The sequence below is a fragment of the Chaetomium fimeti genome (genome assembly GCF_033439085.1).
Source record: "Chaetomium fimeti strain CBS 168.71 chromosome Unknown B0H64scaffold_5, whole genome shotgun sequence".
Classification (NCBI taxonomy): Eukaryota; Fungi; Ascomycota; class Sordariomycetes; order Sordariales; family Chaetomiaceae; genus Chaetomium; species Chaetomium fimeti.
Window position 1 is genome coordinate 887,259 of NW_026944333.1, and position 18,148 is coordinate 905,406.

The window sequence follows — 18,148 nt, forward strand, 5'->3', positions numbered from 1 at the left end:
GTAGCACAGGGAGAAAGTGCAAGTAGCTTCCAAGCAGATCTATTGTCTAAAGTAAAGCCTTGTAAGGCGCCAAAACACCACATAAGCCACACACACATTAAAAGTTTTCTCATAAACCGAGCATATCGCTCCCATGCTCTGAAAATCAAGCTGCCACCCCCCGTCCAAGTGCCAAACATCGTCATTCATCCCTAGAGAGTCTCCCCATCGCCGCCACTAGCCCCGTTGGCCTCGCCAGCCCCGTTCGTCATGGCCGCAGCCAACGCGGTGCTGTCGTCCTGGTACTTCTCCCAGTTGGCCAGGACGTGGCCGATCTTGGGAGAGTTGGTGAGGCGGTAGACGTCCTCGAAGTACTCCTTAGTTATCGCAAACGGCCGGGCCGTCACGTTGGGAATGTATTTGCCAATCAGCTTGGCCGGGTCGATCGTTGTCTTGTTGATCTTCTTGAGCAGGAAGCTCCGGAAAGGCTTGACACCGGAGCGAAGGAAGGTCGAGTGGAAGGGCACGTCAATGCCTTTGAGGGGGATGGTGGCAAAGCCGCGCTGCAGCTCTAGCGGCGTTGGCTTGGCCTCAGTCTCTTGGGCGCAAGCCTTGATGATCTCGACGAGCTTTTCGCGGACCATTTCGGGCTGGAACTCCTTGCGCATTTGTTCGATGTCGATCTTCATAGCCTTGAGGTAGTTGGTGACGCCAGTCAAGGTATCGAGAGCCCGGAGGTCGCCGGCGCAGACGTACTGCATGTTGGCAATGTTGAAGTTGACAATCTCAAGAAGCCAGCCAGTGGTCTCGGAAACGTTGCTGACCACGAACCGTAGGGCCTCCTCGTTGAATGTCTTGTTGATACGGCTGGGGTTGACCGCGCACATGCTGTAGTTGGACCGACCCGACGCGTCACGCTCGACGGCAACCTGCATTGTCAACCCGCGGTAGAAGACAACCGAGACCAACGATTCGATCGGCATCACGTCGGCAAGGGCTGCCAGAGCCGAGTACTCGCCAAGAGAGTGGCCGGCAAAAGTGCTATCACGCGGGACAAGTCCCTTGGCTTTCATGTCCTCAAAGCTGGCCTTCTCCATCAGCGTCAAGGCGGGCTGGGTGAATTGTGTGGCCGAAAGGAGACCAGTCGGAGAGCGGTAAGTGTAGGACTGGGTCTTCTCGTCGATTCCCTTGAAAATCCGCTCTGACTTGATCGAGCCGTCACCCGCGACTGTCTCGAAAGTCATTGCCATGTAGTTTTGGCGAATGGCCTTGCCGCGCGGGCCGCCAAAGTGGATGGTCAGCTCCTTGGGGTTGTTGCGGACGATGTTGGTGATGGCGAAGCCTAATTATGCGCGTCAGTACAAGAATGAATGGCGAGAACAGGAGGTACTTACCGTAAGTATCCATGAGATACTTGTCAGCGCGGTCCCAGACCTCCTTGGCGACAGGGCTGCTATCGTAGAGGTCCATCCCCATCCCTTGCTCCTGGGAGCCTTGGCCGGTGAAGACGTAAGCAGTGACAGGCTGCTCGATTTCTGCCTCACCGAGGAGCACTTTGTCCTCCGTCTCCTTGTTCACGGCCTCGACCTTGATGATTTTCCGGCCAGCGACCATACCGACATGTTGTAGCTTGACATCGATATCGTCGTTGGGAAGGACCATGCCCGTGAGCGAAGCAGAGAAACTCCGCACGCGGCCGTTCTTGTTCTCCGCGGCCCAGGTCTCCACGAGGCTGCGGATAGCGGCGCTAGAGTACATGCCGTGGGTGATGGTTCCGGGAAGGTTGGCGTACGCGGCGAAGACGCGAGAGACGTGGATGGGGTTGTAATCCCCCGAGACGCGGGCGTACGTCTCGTTCGATGCTGGTGCGCGAATCTGCAACCGAGTTTTCCCACCGAGGGGAATTGGATTCTCGAAGTTCACAGGCTGTTCAATCGACGACCCGTGACGTTCGAGGTAATCCACAACCGGATTACCGTGCGAAGTTTCGGCGTCGTAATCTACACTGGCGACCTGGATGATTTCCTTAGTCGGCAGCTCGACAAGGACTTGACCCCGTGTCTCGAGATGGCTGAAGACAGTCTTGTCCTTGAATCGAACCAAGCTTTGAAGACGGAAGATCAAAGTTTGACCGAGCAGATCGATCTCTGGTGTCGCATCTTCGTCGAAAGTGATCCAGCCCTTGGAGCGAAGGACGGCGACGTCCTTGCTGGTCTCGAGGTGAACTTGCATCGGAGTTTCGAACCTGCGCTGGAACGTGTTCTCGAAGTCTGTGTAGACACCGCGGTAAAGGAACTGCGACGTAACTTCCATGACCGCCTTGCCGTCGCGAGTGATGGTGCCGCAAACCTCGACCATCTTTCCGGAGTCTTGATTGATCACGGCGTTGATCTGAGCTGTAGTGGAGACCTCGTCGCCCTTCTTGAGCGGCTCAGCGCCGGGCATCATGCGGAATTCGTTGGACAGGTGGACGAGCTTGAGAAGGTCGCCGTCAATGGTGCGCGGGAAGATCGGCTTCGTGATGGCCTTCCAGCCCACCACGATAGCAAAGTCCATCGGCGCATACATGGTCTTCTCCGGGCGATCGACAAAGGCTTCGCCCGTGTTGCCCACGGCGTGAACGAACTCGTTAATGGCCTCGCTGGTAATGGTGGTTTTGCCACCGTCAAACTGGTTGGTCACGGAGGCGTCGAGATCAAGCTCCTCGTCACCGAACCATGCACGCCAGTAGAACTCCTTGATACGATCATTGCGGCCGTCCATGACTTCATGGATGGGCGCGTAGCCAGCCTCCGGGCGGTAGGTGAAACGCAGCGGGAGAGCGACAGGCTTTCCAAGGGCGGTGGTTTCTTTGATCATGCTGACGGCGATCTCGTTCTGGCCCACCAGCTTAACCTCAATCACATCCACATACCGATTGTGACGCGGCTGTTCCTTGACCACGATGACCGTCTTGGCAGGATCGTTGGGGTGAAGGATCTCGACGAAGAGACCCCGAGTCGGTGCAAAGATTTGCTTGATCGGATTCGTCTGGTACTTCTGGCCCTGGACGATGACATCGGATTGAAGGAGGGCATAGCGCCAGTTCTGGCTCGAGCCGGCAAGGAGCGAGATCCACTCCTCAAGCGACGGCAACTGGGTCGAGGGCGAAGATGACAAGCGGTAGATGTTCTTGTGGGCATCCACGGAGACGGTGAGGCCCTCGACATCCAAGGGGGCCTCCGCCTCGATGAGCTTGCCGCCGAAATACTCGACGGTGGGGATCTTGGAAGCATCGTTCCCATACAGATCCCGAGTCAGGCCCTCGATGTGGCCGTGATGGATGCCGTCAAGAATGTCTTTGACGGGCTCGTCAACCTTGGTCGAGTGCTTTGCGGCCATGGGTCCTTGGAGAATGCAGGTTCTGCCGACATCTTTGCCGATGACGGCGCCAAGGTCCTCCGACTGCCACAGCGAGTCCTTCTTGAAGAAAAACTCGAAGTTCTCATCTAGAGCGGGTACAAACGTCACCGGCTTTTGGCCACGTCGCTGGCAGAGCAGCAGGAAGTGCTGTACGTCTTGGGCGTTGATGATCTGGGTTTCGGCCTCGGGGTAACGCGAGAGGATCCGCTCGATAGCAGAGCAGGGCTCATCCAGGACTTTGGAGTTCTGGAGAGCAGACTGTTGTCCAGAAGCGGTCGTGAACCGCTCCTCCACGCGGTGGATGAAGTCTACGGTAAGCTTCTGGAAAGAAGGGTCGATCCATCGAGCCTCGTCCTTCACGTACAAAAGCTCCACCATACGGCGGACGACCTCGCCGTACGTCATGTCCTCCAGATCCACGGCCTGGCCCTCCTTGTTTTGTCCGAACCAAACCTTCTGGAAGTCGGCATTGAGCTTCCGGATGATGTGGTCGCGGTTCTTCTTCAGCTCGGGGATCCGCTTTTCCTTGGGGAGGCTGAAGATCTTTTGGTCCATTTCGGCCCAGAAGAGAACACCACGCGTGGCAAGCTTGTGGATTGGCTCGCCCATTTCAGACCGCACAGTGACGACTCCGCCCGCAGACCCCTTGTAAGTCTTCTCCCACTCGCCATCGTCGAGGCCGGGAGCGTCCACAATGGCTTGCTTAGCAGCCCTGCTCGTGTGGGCCTCCTTGGCAACCATCATGCGGCTACCAAACAAGCACCCGTCGTACGGCATCGGAGGGTAGCCGTACTGGGTGGACCACGCACCGGTAAGGTAAGGGTACGTGTCATCGGCACCGCCAAACCCGCTGCCAGCGACGAGGATGATGTTCTCGTGGCGACGGATGCGACCGTACATGGCGAGAATGGGGGCATGGAAATCCTCGAACGAGTGGTGGCCACCGCCTCTGCCACCGGTCCATTGAAGGATAACGGGGAACGTCGGGTTGGCCTTGGCGATGTTGATGACGGCCTGGATGGCCTCGCTCGAGCCAGGCTTGAAGGAGATGTGCTTCAGACCCAAAGTTTCGATGTACTCTTGGGCAACCTCGATAGAGGGGACGCCAGCGCCAATGGTTAGACCCTCGATCGGCACACCCTCCGACCGGAGCCTTCCAAGAAGCGGGATCTGCCATCCCATGGCACGGGGATTGACATAGATCAGGTTGACGCTGATGCCACGGCCAGGGGGGATCGCCGTTTCAATTTTGGAGATGGCTGCTGTCATGGTCTTGGCGTTGTAGTATCCGCCGCCTGCCAGCTCAATCTGGTAGCCTGCGTTCATGGTGGCAGCCACAAAGTCCCAGGGCACCGTGGAGGGGGTCATGCCGGAAACCAGGAGCGGCGGCAGGCCGAGTAGCCTGCTCATCTTGGTGTCGACGTATGTCTGGCCGCTCGACGTCTTGACGAGCTTAGGACCGTATTCCTTCACCCAGTCAACGGCGTACTTGACGGCATGCTCCTCGTCGCGATCGAAAAGCTCCGACTTGTAGCCGACCTCGTTCACGGTTCCATTTACCGTTCCCGCCAGGATGACGCGCACACCGGTGCCGTCCTTGTTTCTGCTTGTCAGCACACCGAGACCCGAGATGCCTCCCGGACCGAAGTCCAAGATGTGTGTGGCTCCGAGGAAAACGGTCGCCTTCTCCCAGTGGACCGGGTCACTTGTGATCATGCGAACCAAGGCAGGCACAATGTTTCCAGTCACGTCCTCGCGGATGTCCTTGCCAGTGTTAGTGTCGTAGACGGGGATGCCCAGACGTTTGACATCGATCTGGACATCCTTCAAATCCTCGGCGACCAGCGCGGTTGCCTTGGCGAGGTACTTGCTGTGGAAGGGGGCAGTGATGGGCAGGAACCGGTTCACAAACCGAACCTTCCGTTCGGTGTGGGGGATCCGGGTCTGGTCCAGACCCGTGGCAGCCTTCACCTTTCGGAGCTGGGCATTGAGACCGCACAGCGACCGCGGCGGACCGGCGATGACCAAGTTCCGCGGGCTGTTGATGAGCGAAATTGAAATGTGCTGGTCGTCGGGGAGGTACTGGTTCGTCTGGTTGATGTGCTTCTGGACTTCCGCTTGAGGGAGGTCGCGGATGCTCAACATGGGGGTGGGGGTGCCCTCCCCGTTGTCGATAGAGTCCTGAAGCATGGCCGGGCTCAGCGAAGTGATGGGGAAAGTCTGCTGGCTGCGGGCACCGATCCAGAAGAGAATGGTCAATGCGGAATTGGCAATCTCCTCGAATGATTCCCACGAGTCCGCGGCCGCGGTGACAGCGGCAAGCACAATGCCCTGAGAATGACCAGTGGTCCCGCTGATTCTTTCTCGAAGAATGCCGGGATGGAGACCAAGAACCTTGCAGGTAATCTGGTAATGGGCGAGCTGCACGAGACCAATCAGGGGGAAGCTGACCGGCGCCGACACCAAGTAGTCAACGTCTGGTGTTGCATCCGGGCTGTGGAGCCAGCCCATTACATCCAGACCTTTAGAGTAGAGCTTTTCCGCGCTCGGGTGGCTGGATAAGGTCTGAAGAAGTTCGGCTGATGATGCCACCAACTCCCCGATAAAGGATGGGTAGGTCAGGTATAACTCGCGGAGTTCCTCAAAATACTCCTCGATGTTGCCCTGGCCGCCAAAGATATTGTAGAGTTTGGCATCTTCTTCGTCGGCTGCCCTAAACAAGGCCGATTCGTGTGTCTTCATTGCTCGGTTTGACGCCGCCCGAGCAGCGAAGTAGCTGCGAATGACCTCCAACTTCTTCGCGTCGATGCCAGGGAGCGTTGCCACCAGGGCATGGACATCGTTGCCGCGAAGGAATGCCCGCTCAAACTCGTTGAGGATGAGTTTAAGCACCTCCTCGCCCGATCCTTGTACGTCATCCTCACCCTCAGCAACCTCATGCGCAACATAACCCATGTACCGGGCGACGAGCTCGGTTACCGATGACGGTTCGTCATCTTGGGCCAGCTCGTCGGTGGGCGCCGGCAGGGTTGCGACGAAGCCCTCCTTCAATCGGGAAGCATGGAAGTGGATTCCGGTAGGTATTAAGAAGGATGTCTCGAGAGAGCCGTGGGAGAGAGTGAGAGGACGCAGCGAGGCCGAAGAGCGGGGCGTGACGGCGCCCGTCTGCGGGCCTGTGCCGTTGCCGTTGTTGGGATACATTATTATGTATAGGGATGGGGTATCTTGAGAACCGGCGCTTCTTCCCTGCTATCAGTTAGTCGATGAATCCGTAGACCAGCCGGAGAGAAAGCATTGAATGGAGGGGAGGGGGAGGGGACGTACCAGCCGCAATAATGGCAGAAATTAGCAGCAAATGGCGACAGAGCCACGGGCAGAAGTGGGATATTTCTGCGAAAAATGACGGTACAGGCAACGCCTCGCGGAAGAATCTAGTGGCACGAAGTGGAAGTGAAGTGAGGTCGTGAATGAGAAACCTGCCCAAGGGAAAGAGTTGGGTTTGGAGTGTTTAGACCGAGGGAGAGGGGAGTTGCGGGCGTCGAGCAAGGGCAGGAAAGGAATGGGCCAGGATGGGCGGTGGCTCTTGCGGTGGGCGGTGATTGGATTGAACCTTGAAGCCGAGACCCGGTTTGGAGCGGGACAGGGGTACTTTATGACTGTGGTGTGGTTCTACTCAACACAAAAAATTGCCCAAGTTCGAAGGCGATTCTTTCGGTGGCAGCTCCCCTCATTGCTCGCCAAAATTTTTGGATCTTGTTGGGGAAGCGCGGTCGACACCACCACGGCGGGCGCGGCGTGCATATCCCGACCCCTGCCAGACCGGAATACCCCTGGACCGTGCCCAGCGACATCTTGAGACGGTACCCAACCAACCCGAACGGACGAGCCCCACCTGTCAAAAAGGGCACCCCAAAAAGTACCAATACCTCGAACCAGCCCGCACTGGGAGCTGGAGGGGAGGTTCATCCAAACCGCCCCAATGGATCCCGTCTCCCAATATCTCGGGCTCACAGATGCGCCGGGACAACGGCACTCTGTGTGCTCGCACCGACCATCAAGCTAGCAGAAATTCAGACAGTATCGATGTGCTGAGTGATCTCACAACGATGGTCGTCTGAAGCTGCACCAGGGGTGGCGATACCGCTCTGGGCTCACTGACTACGTGTTCAACGCTGCATGCATCGGGTGGGAGCTTCGAGTTTCGGGCTCCAAGGACCGATATCAGTCAACATATGAAAGGTGGAGAGTCCTGCAACTGAACGCCCGACAACAACGTGTATGCGGAGAATGGCGCGATGACAGCCCAACAAGAACTAACTAAGTAGTAATTCCCATGTATGTAGACCTGAGGGGGGCAAAGCTGAGGAGTAGTGGGGTCGAGCACGAGAACCGCACCTCGCCGGCAGTCGGGAGTAATCTGGAACTCCTTGTCCCAAACCCATGCGGCCGCGGTCGTCAGTGGCTTGCAGAAAACAACCTAGTAGTCTCGGGTATGCGCAACATCAGAATCGATGTCCGGCGGCAGGATTAATAAACGCCTCGGCTTTGCTCGGCGAAGGAGAATAATCTCGAGTCCGTCCTGCTCCGGGTGGGAGGGATCTAAAAGTGGGGTTGCAACAGCAGCCCGCAGTGTACCGCGACTTGGAGATCGGACGCCTCCAACCCAAGGAAGCTGTGGGGTAACGGTCTGCAATGCGCTAAGCCGTTATGGGTTAGTTGGGGGGTTTGGTTGAGAAGCCAACCTGCAGGCTGGACCAGCCGCGACAAGGGGGTGTTACCCAAAATTCATTCAACAGTTGCATCCTGACGACGCGGCGCCTTCCAGTTTTTCTGCTATTGCCCCTTGGTGCGCGTGAGCGGAAGTTGAAGTCCACCGCTGCATTCCAGTCTTTAGGTTTTGCACCTTCCCGGCCCAAGTCCCCTCGTAGGACACCACAACCCCCCCTTGCTTTCTTCTGACGGGCCCCTCTCTCCCTCGCTTTCCTCAGTCGTCGTCTTCAAGTTTGTTTCTTGCGGTGACTTCCTCCCTTCCTCTTGCGATACCCGAGATACCGCCAAAACCCGCTAGACGGCCTTCCTTTACGCCCATTGACCTGTCTCGCATCCCACTTTTTTTTTCAGCACCCAACATCCTAATTTACAAACAACGCCAAAATGCGCCCCGAAGTTGAGCAGGAGCTTGCTCACACGCTCCTTGTGGAGCTCCTTGCGTACCAATTCGCCTCGCCCGTGAGGTGGATCGAGACCCAAGATGTGTTTCTCGCAGAGCAAATGGCCGAGCGGATTGTTGAAGTTGGACCGGCAGACACGCTCGGTGTGATGGCCAAGCGGACTCTGGCCTCCAAGTACGAAGCCTACGATGCCGCCAAGTCGGTGCAAAGACAGATTCTCTGCTACAACAAGGACGCCAAAGAGATCTACTACGATGTTGACCCGGTCGAAGAGGAACCTGAGCCCGCGGCACCCGAGGCGAGCTCCTCGCCCAGTGCTCCTGCAGCATCTGCCGCCGCCGCCCCGGTTGCGGCGGCTGCCCCGCCACCCAGTGCAGGGCCAGCGGCCCAGGTCCCGGACGCACCTGTCCAGGCCGTGGAGATTGTGCGGACGCTGGTTGCCCAGAAGCTCAAGAAGCCCCTTCAAGATATCCCTCTCAGCAAAGCAATCAAGGATTTGGTTGGCGGTAAGGGCGCACCTACCCCCTAAATTTTGGGGTAACCATACTAATAACCACGTTTTATAGGCAAGTCGACTCTTCAAAACGAAATCCTCGGCGACCTCGGCAAGGAGTTTGGCTCAACACCCGAGAAGCCCGAAGACACACCCCTCGACGAATTGGGCGCGGCGATGCAGGCCACCTTTGATGGGAACCTCGGCAAGACATCGCAGGGACTCATTGCACGCCTCATATCTTCCAAAATGCCAGGCGGCTTCAATATCACAACTGCGCGGAAGTACCTCGAAACAAGGTGGGGCCTGGCGTCCGGACGACAGGACGGTGTGCTGTTGTTGGCCATCACAATGGAGCCGCCCGCTCGTCTCGGATCGGATGCCGATGCCAAGGCGTTCCTTGACGACGCCTCTCAGAAGTACGCCTCCAATGCCGGTATCAGCCTTTCAACGGCATCCGCTGCCGGGCCTGCTGCTGGTGCTGGAGGTGGCATGATGATGGATCCCGCTGCCATCGAAGCTTTGACCAGCGATCAAAAGGCACTGTTCAAGCAACAGCTCGAACTCATCGCGAGGTATCTCAAGGTGGATATCCGTGCGGGTGACAAGGCATTTCAAGCCTCGCAGGAGTCGTCCAAGGTTCTGCAGTCTCAGCTCGACTTGTGGATGGCCGAGCACGGCGACTTTTACGCTACTGGCATCGAGCCTGCGTTTAGCTCCCTCAAGGCCCGCGTCTACGACTCTTCATGGAACTGGGCTCGCCAGGACGCGTTGAGCATGTACTTCGACATCATCTTTGGCCGGCTGCAAGCCGTTGACCGTGAAACCGTCAGCCAATGTATCCGGCTCATGAACCGGTCAAACCCGACGCTGCTCGAGTTTATGCAGTACCACATCGACAATTGTCCTACTGAGCGTGGGGAAACCTACAAGCTTGCCAAGATGCTCGGTGCTCAGCTCATCGAAAACTGCAAGGATGCGCTCGGAGCCGAACCCAGGTTCAAGGACGTTGCAGTTCCCACCGGCCCTAAGACCACCATCGACGGTGACGGTAGCATGAGCTACGAGGAGGTCCCAAGAGCCAGCTGCCGCAAGTTGGAGCACTACGTGCAACAAATGGCGGAAGGCGGAAAGATCTCAGAATACGGCAATCGGACCAAGGTGCAGAACGACCTCTCCAAAATCTACAAGTTGATCAGGCAGCAGTACAAGTTCTCTAAGGGCTCGCAACACGAGATTAAGAGTCTGTACAGCGATGTCATCCGCTCTCTTGGCATGAATGAGAGCCAAATCATTCCCAAGGAAAACGGCAGGCTCAACGGCCTGTCCAAGAAGGGCAAGCCTAAGGGCAAGGTCGAAACCATCCCGTTCCTCCACCTCCGCAAAAAGACGCAGCAGGGGTGGGACTTTGACAAGAAGCTCACCAACGTGTATCTCGATTGCCTTGAGGAAGCAGCTAAGGATGGCGTTACTTTCAATGGGAAGTATGTGCTCATGACTGGTGCCGGTGTTGGCTCGATCGCCGCCGAGGTACTCCAGGGGCTCATCAGCGGTGGTGCCAAGGTGATCGTCACCACCAGCCGCTTTTCTCGCGAGGTTACAGAGTATTACCAGTCCATGTACGCTCGCTTTGGCTCGCGCGGTTCTCAGCTCGTGGTTGTGCCTTGCAACCAAGGCAGTGTCCAAGACATTAATGCTCTGGTCGACTACATCTACGATACCAAGACCGGCCTGGGTTGGGACCTGGATTACGTTGTTCCTTTTGCTGCCATCTCCGAGCAGGGCCGCCAAATCGACGGGATCGACTCCAAGTCGGAGCTGGCCCATCGTATCATGCTCACCAACCTTATCCGTCTCCTCGGCAACGTCAAGGCACAGAAGGCCACCCGCGGTTTCGAGACACGTCCCGCTCAGGTGATTCTCCCGCTCTCACCCAACCACGGGACTTTCGGCAGCGATGGTTTGTATTCCGAGTCCAAACTTGGTCTGGAGACTCTGTTCAATCGCTGGGTTTCCGAGGACTGGGCCAACTACCTCACAATTTGCGGCGCCATCATCGGCTGGACTCGCGGGACGGGTCTGATGTCAGGCAACAACATTGTGGCCGAGGCCGTTGAGCGTTTCGGTGTCCGCACTTTCTCGCAGCAGGAAATGGCCTTCAATCTACTTGGGCTGATGTCCCCTACTATTGTCGACCTCTGCCAGAATGAGCCGGTCTTTGCGGACCTGAACGGTGGCTTGCAGTTCATTCCCAACCTCAACGAGACCATGACGAAGGAACGCAAATCTCTGACCGAAACAAGCGAGATCCGCCGCGCGGTGACCAAGGAGATCGCGGCGGACGCCAAGATTGTCAACGGCGAGGAGTCAGAAGATACTCATAAAAAGAAGATTATCGAGCCTCGCGCCAACATTAAGTTTGACTTCCCGCCCGTGCCGGACTGGGAGTCCGAGGTTGCGCCTCTGAACGACAATCTCAAGGGCATGGTTGACCTCGAGAAGGTCGTTGTTGTCACGGGCTTTGCCGAGGTCGGGCCGTGGGGTAACTCCAGGACCAGGTGGGAGATGGAGGCCTACGGCGAGTTCTCGATTGAGGGCTGCATCGAGATGGCATGGGTCATGGGCCTGATCAAGAACCACAACGGGCCGATCAAGGGCAAGCCGTACTCTGGCTGGGTGGACGGCAAGACTGGCGAGCCTGTGGACGACAAGGATGTGAAGCCCAAGTACGAAAAGTACATCTTGGAACACTCGGGCATCCGTCTGATCGAACCCGAGCTTTTCGACGGTTACGACCCCAACAAGAAGCAGCTGATGCACGAGGTTGTCATCGAGGAGGATCTGGACCCCTTCCAGGCTTCCAAGGACACGGCCGAGGAATTCAAGCGGGAGCACGGTGACAAGGTGGACATCTTCGAGATTCCCGAAAGCGGCGAGTACACTGTGCGCATGAAGAAGGGCGCTTCCCTCTGGATTCCGAAGGCGCTGAGGTTCGACCGTCTCGTTGCCGGCCAAATCCCAACGGGATGGGATGCCAAGCGGTACGGCGTTCCTGACGACATCATCTCCCAGGTTGACCCTGTGGCTCTGTTTGTCCTTGTCTCCACCGTCGAGGCCCTGCTCTCGGCGGGTATTACCGACCCGTACGAGTTCTACAAGTACGTCCACGTCTCGGAAGTGGGTAACTGCGTCGGCTCTGGCATGGGTGGCGCGACGGCTCTGCGGGGTATGCATCGTGACCGGTTCCTCGACAAGCCACTGCAGAACGATATCCTCCAGGAATCGTTCATCAACACGATGGCTGCCTGGGTCAACATGTTGCTCATCTCATCGTCTGGCCCGATCAAGACGCCCGTCGGTGCTTGCGCCACAGCCGTCGAGTCCGTTGACATTGGCTACGAGACGATCATGGAGGGCAAGGCTCGCGTCTGCTTCGTCGGTGGCTTCGACGACTTCGGTGAGGAGGGCTCCTACGAGTTCGCCAACATGAAGGCTACGAGTAACGCTGTGGACGAATTCGCCCATGGTCGGACGCCCAAGGAGATGTCGAGACCCACGACCACAACGAGGAACGGCTTCATGGAGTCGCAGGGTTGCGGTGTCCAGGTCATTATGACTGCCAAGCTCGCTTTGGACATGGGTGTCCCGATCTACGGCGTTCTCGCTCTCACTACGACTGCCTCGGACAAGATTGGGCGCTCAGTTCCTGCGCCAGGCCAGGGTGTCCTCACGACCGCCCGTGAGCACCGCGGCAAGTTTGCCTCGCCACTGCTTGACATGAAGTACAGACGGCGACAGATTGAGCGGCGCACCAGGCAGATTGAGGAGGACAAGGAGTCCGATCTCGAGTACCTCGCGGCCGAGGCGGAAGCGCTCAAAGCCGAGGGTCGACCGGACACGGAAATCGCCGAGTATGTGTCGGCCCGCGCAAAGCATCTTGAGAAGGAGGTTGAAAGGCAGACCAAGGAAGTCCTCCGCAGTTTCGGCAACAACTTCTGGAAGAGCGACCCGAGCATCGCTCCTCTGCGCGGCGCTCTGGCCACCTGGGGCCTCACGATTGACGACCTCGGAGTCGCGTCATTCCACGGGACGTCGACCAAGGCCAACGACAAGAACGAGTCGTCGGTCATTTGCCAGCAGCTTGCCCATCTCGGGCGCACGAAGGGTAACGCCGTCCTGGGTATCTTCCAGAAGTACCTCACCGGCCACCCCAAGGGCGCTGCGGGTGCCTGGATGATGAACGGGTGCTTGCAGGTGCTCAACACCGGTCTTGTTCCTGGCAACCGCAACGCAGACAACGTCGACGAGGTGATGGAGAAGTTCGACTACATCGTCTACCCGAGCCGCAGCATCCAGACGGACGGTGTCAAGGCATTCTCGGTCACGTCTTTCGGTTTCGGTCAGAAGGGTGCTCAGGCGATCGGTGTGCACCCCAAGTATCTCTTTGCCACGCTGGATAAGGAGACGTTCCACGAGTACCGGATCAAGGTCGAGGCTCGGCAGAAGAAGGCGTACCGCTTCTTCCACAACGGCATGATCAACAACACTCTATTCGTTGCCAAGGACAAGTCGCCGTACACGGATGAGCAGCTGAGCTCTGTGCTCCTGAACCCCGATGCGCGGGTCACGGTGGACAAGAAGACTGGGCAGCTCACGTACCCTGACAACTTTATGAAGCTGTCGGAAAAGACGCAGACTCATTCGGAGCGCAAGGCGACGCTGGAGTCGGTGCTCAGCCGGAGCGCGGGGCAACTAGAGAACATGAACACCCGAGTTGGGTTTGACGTCGAGGACATCTCCACCATCAACGTGGAGAACGACACGTTCCTCGAGCGCAACTTCACCGCGACGGAGATGCAGCACTGCATCGGCTCGACCACGGGCCGGCCGCCACAGAAGGCGTTTGCTGGACGTTGGAGCGCTAAGGAGGCGGTATTCAAGGCCCTGGGGACTTCTAGCAAAGGCGCGGGCGCGGCGATGAAGGATATTGAGATCCTGACGGATAAAAACGGGGCCCCCTCGGTCAAGGTATGCAATTCCCTCTCCGGACCAATCGCGTGGATGGGTTACTGACTTTGCTGCAGCTGCACGGTGCCGCCCAGGAAGCTGCGGACAAGGCGGGCGTCAAGAACGTCAACGTCTCGATCTCGTACACGGAGAGCCACGCTGCGGCCATTGCGACGGCGCAGCTGTGAGATGTGGGTTGTGACATTTTGGAGCGAGATTTGGAATTCATCGTTTAGACGGACGGGTTTATGATCATGTTTGTAATTGGACGATGCACCGAGTTCCAGCTTACAGCTTAGACGAGTTCGCGCGTTCGAGGCGCGCACGACTAATCACTAGTTAGATATGACGGGATGTCGTTTGGGCGGAAGCAATTGTTTTTTACTACCACGACGTCGGCCTCGCGCATCGTCCCACCACCTGTTGTCCCACCCACCATGCCATGCGTTGTCGTTGTGAGACCCTGACCCGAACTGTCGGAATCGACGTTTGACGTTGGTTTGCTGACTAACCAACACCCCGTTGATCCCCGTCGCCATGTGGTCATGTGGCTGTTCACCTGATCGTTAGTGTAACGCCACAAAATGGGACGAAGATCCTGTGTTGGGATGAAACGAGAGACGAAATGGGGGGATGCCAAGAAGCAACCTGCGCCAAAAGCATGGGACATCAGCCGGGCGAGTCCGGGCTTGGCTGGCTTGGGCCGGCTTCCGGCGCTGGCCGAGCTCCGCCCCGCCAAGACCCGAACCCGCTTCGGTGGACTTGGGGCTGTCCGCGCGGGGAACGGCGCGGGGCGCGGATTGGAGGGGGTTGGCTGACCTTCCAGTTGCGTTGGAGACCTTGACTCTGATAAGGGGTTGCCAGGCTGAGGTGGTACGAACGGATGCTCGGGTGTCTCTTTTAAAACGCGGCCCGCCGGTTTTTTTTTTTTTTTTTTTGTTCGGGCCTTGAAAGTTGAGTTGGGTCTTGCTGTCCGTCCTTTGTTTGACTGAATGAAGGCTTTGCTAGCTGGAGTGTGAACAGTTAGTCAGTTTATTGGTTTTGTTTGTTGCTTGGTGGTTGTGTTATTTGTTCTGGGTTGGCTGGCTTTGCTTTGCCTTGCTTTTGGTTGCTTGGTTGGCTGACCTGACTGCTGCTGGGTGTGTGCTGGTTAGGTTTGGTTGGGCATTGGAGACTGGGTTTGAGCTCGCGTTTGGGGAAGGCGGAGCTGGGCAGCAGGTATGTTGGGGTTTGGGTTTCTTTGGTTGCTCCATTTCTCAATGACCTTGGAAGGGTGTTCGTGACTGATTGACTGACTGACTGGCTCGAAACGCAGGTGGTCTCGGTAGCGAATCATTCATCACTCGTGTTGTTTGTTGCGCTTGGTTTGTAACGGCACACAGTGTGTGGGTTTAAAAGAGGTTGCTCTCGGCGCTCACCAACCGGCCCGGGCTTGGCTGCAGTTTACCTCCTTCAACCCTCTCGCATCGAATCGACAATTTCTTGGAACGGCACCGAGATGCTCATTCCCACGCAACACCACAAAATGGCACCCAGAAATAAGCTGTTCCTCGGCCTGTTTATACACAGCACGGCGCTCAACGAGCTTGAGTACCTGCACAATACAGCCGTGTGCGTCGATGGGAAGGGGACGATTGTTGCCGTTGAGAAGGATTGCGACGAGGATAAGGCGAAGCAGACGGTGTTTCCGCGGCTGGGGTGGGTGGAAGCAGAGGTGGAGGTTGTCAAGGCGGAAGAAGGGCAGTTCTTCTTCCCGGGATTTATCGGTAGGCCTCACTCAAGCTGCGACATGCATCCCCATTTGCGACCCTGGAGAACGCTGACACACCCCCAGACACACATATCCACGCTCCGCAGTACCCCAACGCCGGCATATTCGGCGATTCCACCCTCATGGACTGGCTCGACACCTACACCTTCCCGCTAGAAGCCTCCTTTTCCGACCTCGCCAAAGCGCACCGGATCTACAACCGCGTCATCCGCAAGACGCTCTCCCACGGCACGACCTGCGCCGCCTACTACGCGACCATCCACGTGCCGGCGACCAACCTGCTCGCGGACCTCTGCCACGAGCGCGGCCAGCGCGCCCTCATCGGCCGCGTGTGCATGGACCAGACGCCGCCCGCCTACTACCGCGACGAGTCCGCCGAAGCCTCGCTCGCCGCCACGCGCGCCAGCATCGCCCACATCCGCGCCCTCGACCCCACCCACTCCCTCATCCGGCCCATCATCACCCCGCGCTTCGCCCTCTCCTGCACCTTCCCGCTCCTCCAACAACTCGGCACCCTGGCCGCCGAGACCGGCCTGCCCATCCAGACCCACATCTCGGAGAACAAGACCGAAATCACCCTCGTCAAGCAACACTTCCCCCGCTCCCTCACCGGCGCGGCCGACGACAGCTACGCGGGCGTGTACGACGCGGCGGGCCTGCTGACGGCGCGCACGGTGCTGGCGCACGCGGTGCACCTGACCGAGGGCGAGGCGGCGCTGGTCGCGCGCCGCGGCGCCAAGGTCAGCCACTGCCCCTGCAGCAACTCGGCGCTGGGCAGCGGCGCCGCGCCCGTGCGCCGGCTGCTGGACCGCGGGATCGGCTGTGGGCTGGGCACGGACGTCAGTGGCGGGTATAGTCCGAGCGTGTTGGAGGCGGCGCGGCAGGCGGTTTTGGTCAGTCGGCATGTGGTGTTTATGGGGGAGGCGGGGGGTGGGGTGGGAGGGGAAGAGGGGGAGGGGGTCGAGTTGGGTGTGGAGGAGGGGGAGAAGGCGAAGTTGACCGTCGAGGAGAGGGAGAGGGAGAAGGCAAAGTTGAGCATCGAGGAGAGGGAGAGGGCGAAGCTGAGCGTGGAGGAGGCCTTGTTTCTGGCGACGCGCGGCGGGGCCGAGGTGGTTGGGCTTGAGGGGCGGGTCGGTTGGTTTGGGGTTGGGATGGAGTGGGATGCGCAGTTGGTCGGGCTTACGGTGGTCAGGGAAGATGGGGAGGTTGAGGAGGGCGATGGCGGTGGGGATGTGGATGTGTTTGGGTGGGAGAGCTGGCCGGACCGGGTGGCCAAGTGGGTGTATAACGGCGACGATAGGAATACGAAGCAGGTGTGGGTGAGGGGGCGGGTGGTGCACACGCGGAAGTAGAGGTTTATTGATGGCGGCGCTTATGATGGGGAGTCCCCAACTGGGTTGGGCGAGGCATGGAAATAGAGGTGGCGAGCGCGAAAGGAAATCTTCTAGTCCTCTTCTATTAGACATTGGCTCCCAGATTATTGAACTCAACAATGGTTTCGAGAGCCATGTTACATACGCTGTGCTGGGTGGGAGGAGAGAAGAGTCCAGGATGATGGCCTCGTTCAATATGACCTTCTCAGGCGTCGGCCGTTTCCTCGCACGCTCGGGGTGGCCAGATGAAACGGAGCATCATGCCGAGAAAGGATAGGTATGGATGATGAATTGCATGCTCGCTCCGTCTGGCGATGTGCACCTCAATACTGCGTACACATGGCCGATCTTCGTAGTGTCTCCGGTTCTGGGTATCCGCATGGGGATGTTTGTATATGCCGTATTTTTTTAGGCCTGGTTCCGGGGCTCAGTAACCCGACTGCACTGTCGTTAGATTTCGAGCCATGAGTTCATTTTGGTCCCGACTTTGAACGTCAAACTCATCAAGACCACCCAGTTATGGCGGTTAAGAGAACCGGCTCCCAAAGGCGACTCGGGTTTTTGGCGAGGTACCGTACCCGTACGGTATTTCCATTATTACCATCATGATTGGATTACAGCTTGGGGTCATCGACTCTGGGTCGCACTGACTGGCACAACACCACACACCACAGCGTTCGGGTGTTACCCCGAGCATGCTCGATTACACGACAGATGACCTGCTGCGCTCAGGGGTTTGCTGCAGGATCTGGCTGTTCGGGCCCTCTGTGGGACATGCCGGTAGCGGTCGATTGCGAACAGGCTCGGGACGGAGGTGGAAATACCCCTGTGCATGTGTGTGTATCATTCGCACTAACTAATTTTAGTAACGCACGCCCAGCGGACAGAACCTTTCGATGCCGACAGGGCTCGGGTGAAAGATCACGAAGAAACAAAAAGAAAAAAAAAAAAG

General features: G+C 57.9%; 3 protein-coding genes across 3 annotated transcripts; 2 read left to right on the forward strand and 1 right to left on the reverse strand.

Moving 5' to 3' along the window:
- Nucleotides 1-191: 191 nt before the first annotated feature.
- Nucleotides 192-6,582, reverse strand: B0H64DRAFT_324429 (acyl transferase domain-containing protein; the record flags this gene model as incomplete). Its single annotated transcript, XM_062800651.1, has 2 exons — nt 192-1,321; nt 1,374-6,582. The coding sequence occupies 2 exons, from the start codon at nt 6,580-6,582 to the stop codon at nt 192-194; spliced, it is 6,339 nt and encodes a 2,112-aa protein (XP_062657597.1).
- Nucleotides 6,583-8,176: 1,594 nt separating this feature from the next.
- Nucleotides 8,177-14,485, forward strand: B0H64DRAFT_361326 (uncharacterized protein). The gene is made up of 3 exons (XM_062801728.1): nt 8,177-9,058; nt 9,119-14,073; nt 14,130-14,485. Exons 1-3 carry the CDS (start codon nt 8,536-8,538, stop codon nt 14,238-14,240), a joined length of 5,589 nt encoding a protein of 1,862 aa, XP_062657598.1. The 5' UTR covers nt 8,177-8,535; the 3' UTR covers nt 14,241-14,485.
- Nucleotides 14,486-15,577: 1,092 nt separating this feature from the next.
- On the forward strand, nt 15,578-17,175 carry B0H64DRAFT_325976 (uncharacterized protein; the record flags this gene model as incomplete). The annotated part of the gene is made up of 3 exons (XM_062800718.1): nt 15,578-15,818; nt 15,887-16,758; nt 16,870-17,175. The coding sequence occupies 3 exons, from the start codon at nt 15,578-15,580 to the stop codon at nt 17,173-17,175; spliced, it is 1,419 nt and encodes a 472-aa protein (XP_062657599.1).
- Nucleotides 17,176-18,148: the final 973 nt, after the last annotated feature.